Source organism: Macrosteles quadrilineatus, unplaced genomic scaffold (genome assembly GCF_028750875.1).
Source record: "Macrosteles quadrilineatus isolate MER2022 unplaced genomic scaffold, UCM_ALF_1.0 Scaffold_1__1_contigs__length_201487025, whole genome shotgun sequence".
NCBI classification, from domain to species: Eukaryota; Metazoa; Arthropoda; class Insecta; order Hemiptera; family Cicadellidae; genus Macrosteles; species Macrosteles quadrilineatus.
The window spans coordinates 121679621-121686464 of record NW_026542594.1 but is presented as its reverse complement, the minus strand read 5'-3'; the positions used below and the strand labels follow the sequence as shown (position 1 = coordinate 121686464).

Here is a 6844-nt window from a genome sequence, read left to right as displayed (position 1 = left end):
TAGATCCCAATAAATATGTGTTTTGTTTGAAATACAATTTAATAAACGGTATCAGCATTCTGACACATACTTTCTCCCATAAGTTTGTCAACAAATACATGTGTGTCGATTATCATGTGTAAGCGGTGAGAGTAAATATACGGAAATAGGATTTGTACAATATTGGTCAGTATTTAAAGGACTATAACATACTAAATTTTTATCAAAATCGTTTGGGCCATTTTTTAGAAAATCAATTTCTTCTGTTATTTTATGGAGCTTTTATGAGAAAATAACATAATTTTCAATTACTTTTGAACCGTAATTTTTACAGAAATGGGATTTGTACCATTTTCTTCAGAATTTAAAGGGCTACAACAAACTAAATTTTCTTCATAATCGTTCGGGCCATTTTTGAGAAAATCCGATTTTTCCGGTTTTTTTATGGGAAAATCGGAAAATCTCCATTAAAAATGAAAATTTCAAAAAAATGATAAAACGCCTGGAGATACCATGGATTAGAACCTACATACCAAATGTCATCGAAATCGGACCACAGCTGTAGTCCCTAGCTCTGTACACATCCAGACACACAGACATCACTTCGAAAACCACTTTTTTGGGTCCAGGGCAGGGGGACCAAAAACGAATATATCCACTCAAAAATTTTGACGAAAACAATACTTTCTCCATATACTATGGTATAAGGGGAGAAAGTAAAAATAAACAGCTGTTTTATTAAAAAGTATTAGTACCTGGGGACCGAGCTTTGCTCGGGAAATCATTAGTATTTACTCTGAGAGAAATATTTGTTCAATGTCATCTATCAAAAACATAATTGTTTATCAGTCTGTTATAATAGTAATATTGTAGTTGACTTTGTTTTTTAAGCAAAATTGATGATTCTCATGTAAATTAATATAGTAATTTATTCCATCTTTAAACAATAAAATATTGTGATTTATTTTTCAAAAAAATAAAAACATCCTAATTTGGCTACATTGTAGTTGAGTATAGACAACATGGCATGCTATAATATTGCAATTTAAGTTCTAAGGATTTCCACACAAGAACTGTAAGCATCTCAATTCACTTTTCCAAATAGTTTTCTTAAACAAACAAAGAAAAATATCACAGTAGTTACAATTAATATTACAGACTGAGGCTGCATTTATTGTAAAAACATGAAAACTACAAATTGTTTATACGATTGTTTTTTATAGACTAAAACAAATAACATAACAAACACATAAGAATTCAAATTAGTCAGTTTTAAACCAATTTTAAACTATAAAAATGTAATGGTGATAAGCATTCAACTGTGGTAAAATAGGATATAATACAATTACATATTTTACCTCTGCTCTAGATTCTAATTTGACTATATTCTTCAGATTATCGACAATTAAGTCAACAAACTATTTAATCCAAACTAAATAATTTCAAGTAAGGTAAGCTAGTTATTATGGTACAAATTTAAATATTAATTACATAGACCAAAATGAACTAACATTTTCAATATTGTTCATCTGAATATTTCCATCCAAACAACGTTTTTAGTTAATTTTCTGTCTCTAGATGGCAAAACAACTTTTAAAGAGTTTCTTGTTCGTACTCTGGAGAAAGCTACATAGAGCATCCCATGCATGAATACGGGGTTGTTTAACACAACACCAACAGACTGAAAGGTTTGGCCTTGAGACTTATGGATGGTCATAGCAAAAGCTGGTCGAACTGGAAACTGATGTCTTTGCAGCGAACATCCGAGTTGACACTTGCTCGAATCAAGAGTGACTCTTGGAATGTGTACATCTCGACCAGAATGACTGCCAGTAATTATTTTAGCCTTAATAATGTTCGGACACAACTCCGTGACAATCAGTCTTGTGCCATTGCATAAACCCTCCGTCACGTCTAGGTTTCTGAGTAACATTATAACGACGTTGTTTTTTAGTCGGAGTTCATGAGGTGGTAAATCTGATATTTCAATTGAGTTTAAAAACTCAGTTGGGAATTTGAGAGCTCCATCAGGTTCATCTTTTACTGAATCAAAACTTTTATAAATTGTTTCTTGTCCAGGGATAATTTGGATGATCTCGTTATTGATATTATCAACATCTCTATTTAAAGGTGCAAGGATGGCTCTATCTCTCATAGCATTGTAATCTCTGTTGGCTAGGCAATCGCCATATATTTGTTCAACAATATTCCTATTTGAAATAATGTCATCGGGAATATTTATTTCACAGTCATTGTTGGTGGGCAAATCTCCATTTCCAAGTTGAAGGAGATATCCAGCAAATGCACTTTCATCGAGATTGACTCTCATGTTTTGATGAAGAGAGAAGAGCTTGAAAAACTTCCAAATACTGCAACGTTTTACAGAAAGGTCGATCAGCTCAGATCGATTTGCTCTAGGCTGGACTGGAAGGCATTGGCGGAAGTCTCCTCCTAGGATCATAGTTTTTCCTCCAAAAGGCAAGTTTCTGTTTCCTAAGCTTCGCAGGAGTCCGTCAATACAACTTAGGCCATATTTTGGTAGCATTGGTGCTTCGTCCATCATAAATACGTCTACTTCTGCCAGTTCTTGGGCCTTCTGAGTGCCTGGCTGAATTGATGATTTAGAATCGCTAGTCAATGGAACTTTTAGACCAAAAGTCCTATGGGTAGTACGTCCTTCAGGTAGCAAGATTGATGCAATGCCGGTATATGCCATGCATTTTACATTAAGATTTTTTCCAAGAATTAGATGGTAGAGGGTATTGTACACGTATGTCTTCCCTGTACCTCCTGGTCCATCGAGGAAAAAACACTTGGGGATGCAACTCATCGGGTCTTCTATTGCTTCCATAACAGCATCAACAAAGTCTTTTTGTTCGTTGCTATATTGTCTGCGACCAATGGCTTCTAATTCGCTGACATTGTGGGTTTCTTCATTTCCCTCGTCTTGAAAATTCTGAATGTCATCCATACCATAGTTTTCCACCCAAAATTGGAAGTTTCGGCCTGAAATAAATAATTATTTTGAGTTCACTTTTTACAAAATCATAAGTATTAAAACATGTAGTATAATTTATTTTAGTCTAATGCTTTCTCTTATTTTAATTTGTTATAATATTCATTGCATATTTTTTATTTTTATTTTGCTTCACACTTATATTTAATAAAATTTGAACAATTATACACTCTAATTTTACAATTATCATAAATGACATTAAAAAATATAAACGTTTCACAATGTTAATAAAGTTTATGGTCAAGTAATCTACTAATGAGTCACAGTAACAAATGCTAAATATTTAATTTAATAATAAGTTAGCATTTTCAATTCTGTACATAATTAGTATGGGTTAGTTTCTCATATTTTAGAACTTATGTGAAGCCTAAGTCTAGTGCGCTTCCAATGTTAGAATTGAAATTTAAGCCATAGAATCAGTTGATCAAAAGTAATTGTATGTTATTGTTATTGATACTATGAGAAAGAATTACCTTCAGTAGCTTCAGTATTCAGCTTGCTTATGGGCAATAATACGGTAAGCCTTCATGAGTGTTGTGATCATTTACTGCATGACTTATATTAGAAGATTCATTACAATAGGGAATGTAGTGAAATTGCACGTGAAATAATAGTTAAGTTGAAATAAATTTAGCAGAAATCTACTACCCAATAAATATAAAAGGAGGTGTATAAGTTAAAGCTAATTAAAGATTATTCTATCCTCTCATTAATTTAACTACCGCACTCGACATTGACAGAAATTGGTTTTTCAGTTATAGTATAATATGCTCAATGGTATAATCTGAATGTTAATTTCCTTTGCTCTGTATACACACATTGTTATTTCCTTTTGGTCTGTGTAAACATATGCTACAAATAGCATGGGCAAGCTGAGGTGCCCGTGGGTACAGAACGTCATGTTATGTCTTAAAATGTAAACAAAATGACAACAATGGCGGAATGTTTTCTCATAAGGCCCATGTTAAATTTTCAAAAGTTTGCACTCATATTATGGCGAAAATAGATTTTTCCTGGCTATACCACTGGTCTAGAACTTATTTTTGGCACAGAACTTAGTTATTCCGTAAATATAAACGATTTTGTTAGGGCCGATTCCCAGATCGAGTGGACAAGTATTCAAACTTTACTCGTATTATATATAGGATTTACATGGCCAAAATGTAAACAACTCTGTGGAGGGATCTTTAAAGGCTTCTGGGATAGAGTCTTACCATAGTTTTATTTTTGATAACTCATCTACAGACCAAGATCTTTCTTTGGACACCTCTACCAAGTTTCTACGCCCAGCCGTTCTCTCAAATTAGTGGGGACAAAATTTCCAATTAAATATTTAGATTCCCCCATGTTAATCTTATGGGAGAAACTCCAACTTTGATGGCCTGTGGGGCAAAGCCCGAGGATTTTTATTACAGGAATTGGTGAAAGGGGGCGTCTACACAAATAATACTTTATTTTGACACGTCGTTTGTAAAAATCCGTCCATTATTAACGGAGGAGTAGTGTTTCGTAGAAATCGCCTTAACGTATTATATATAAGGATAGCTCAAATTTACGTATTTCACTAAGGTTTTTAGACCAACACATATAGGGCAATGTAATTACTGCTGGAATACATTTTTAATTGAAGTAAAAAATAAAATTTATATTTTTTCGTTGAGTAGTACATTCGATAAATTAATGATGATGCTTGATGACAAATATGTGCTTGCATAGCTTTATTTGAAGACCAAAATTATCAAAATCGAGTGGGTAGAAAAGCCAAACGAACTCGAAAACACAAAATTTAACTCCCATAAATGTACTGGTACACATTTTGTGCATATAACCAGAAATATACGTCAAAAAGAATGTCGATGCTTGATGGCAAATCTGGTGCGTCCATACCTTTAGTCATTATTATCAGTTGTAAGTTTAAAGGAGAAAAATAGTCTTAATCCCAAGAATACTGATGATTTCATTTGAATTACCCTCTGAATTTAAGCAACTACAATTTCCTTTGTGTCTTGCTTTTGCAATTACCATTATTATAAAGGACTAGGGCAATCTCTGACTATGGTCGGCTTAAATTTAGAAAATTCACGCTTTTCACACGGACAGCTGCATGTTGCGTGCTCACGTGGTGGTAGTTAGATATATGCCTAAAAACTTATATATATAAGTTGTATAAATTCATAGATATACAGGGTGTTTTTTTAAAAACTTGCATCTTTATTTATGTAAAAACCGCAATAGATAGAAATATGCAGTTTGCCAGAATCATCTATTGACGTAGGGGGCCAATTGTTTTGAATTCAACGTTACATTCACATTCCCCCCTGCCCCTAACTTATTTTTTTTTAATACCAAGGTACCCCTTGTGACATATCAAATGAAAGAGCATGAAAAAAGAAAATGTTAGATGATAAAAAATTGAAAATCGGTTCATAAATTTGCAAGATAGTTCCCCCCCCTCCCCGGAACTTTTTTTTTAATAGCAAGGTACCCCTTGTAATATATCAAATGAAAGACCACATGGTTAGGGTAGTTATCACCTAACCACAAACTGTCGCAGTGGTTGCAGTGTTGTGACATAGCAGAGCAGACCGATGTGTTAAGGAGCAGACGATTGTTGGTGCAAAAGCGGATAGCTTGACCTTGAAGCTATTGATGGATATTTCTGTCTTGCTTAGATTTCATTTTTGTCAAATGAACTGCGATGACAATACACATTCTGAATTGTAAATTTAAAACAGTTCCAATTACTCCATTATTATAGTTTGATGTTATTTTGTATTGTTTTAAATTACTTTTCCTTCTATATTTAACATTTAATTTTGATTGTCAGCAAGTTTAGTTTTGTTTGTTTGTTTGAAAAAAAAACCAAACAATTTTGATTGAAATTTGTCAGTAAAGGTCCTTATAATTCTACACAAAATAGTGCAACCCCCATTCCTGTAAAAATTATGTTTCAAAAGTTAATGCAACATTTCTGTTAAAAAGTAACCCAAGCATGGTTTTTTACTGCAAGAAAAATTAAAATATTCTTCCCAAAGATCGGAAACATACGTTTGACAATAGTTTTGTCCATTGATGTAATTTCTGTAATATCAAAAATGATATATCCAAGTATTTATAAACAGTACTAAAATTCTAAAATCCATACTGAACTCTACGTCATTAGCAAAACTTGACACAAGAAGGCACTTAGTTACCAAAATAGTCATAATGTAATAAGGAATAAGTAATAAGTTCATTTAAGATTTTATTTGTATTGATCAAGTGATTCAGTACTAAGTAAAAGTGTAAAGAAGAAAACGGATTTCTAACAACATATTTAAATATAAATATTCAAATATATTTTTACTGGTAAATACTCTCAAATACCTCTCGACTGACTGGTTCCTTACAAATTGGTTGCCCCTGGGTTGGAAGAACTAAGTGAACAAAAATATTACAACAGAGCGTTGGCAGTGGAAGCTTGATGTTAAATAAAAATTTAGTGGGCCCTGTGGAATAAAATTCCCCCCTGAAGTCCTTAGGGGACATTCTTGGTAGTGTTTAGTTCTTCCAAGGCTGAAAACAATCTTAAGACTACACTAACCTTGCACACTACCACACTAAACTTAGTGTTGCACTCAAGGTGTATCTTTTGTAGTGGATTTGTGGTGCCACTAAACTGTCTAACACAATAACCATGTGTTCTGTATTTACTTTAATCATTTGTTTATTTTTTTGTTATCCTAGCAACCTAGGTAACAACAGTTTTAACAACAGTTTTTCTGATTTGAATCTAGTGGATTACACTACTTAACTATTCTCTGTAAATTAAATGACCTTTTACTAGAATGATTTGTTTTAGTGCGTCTA

At 33.0% G+C, this 6844-nt stretch overlaps 1 protein-coding gene across 1 annotated transcript; it reads right to left on the bottom strand.

Moving 5' to 3' along the window:
• Positions 1-1255: 1255 nt before the first annotated feature.
• LOC128983198 (ATP-dependent DNA helicase PIF1-like) lies at positions 1256-2148 on the bottom strand. Its single transcript, XM_054402393.1, has one exon. The coding sequence runs from the start codon at positions 2132-2134 to the stop codon at positions 1505-1507; it is 630 nt and encodes a 209-aa protein (XP_054258368.1). The 5' UTR covers positions 2135-2148; the 3' UTR covers positions 1256-1504.
• Positions 2149-6844: the final 4696 nt, after the last annotated feature.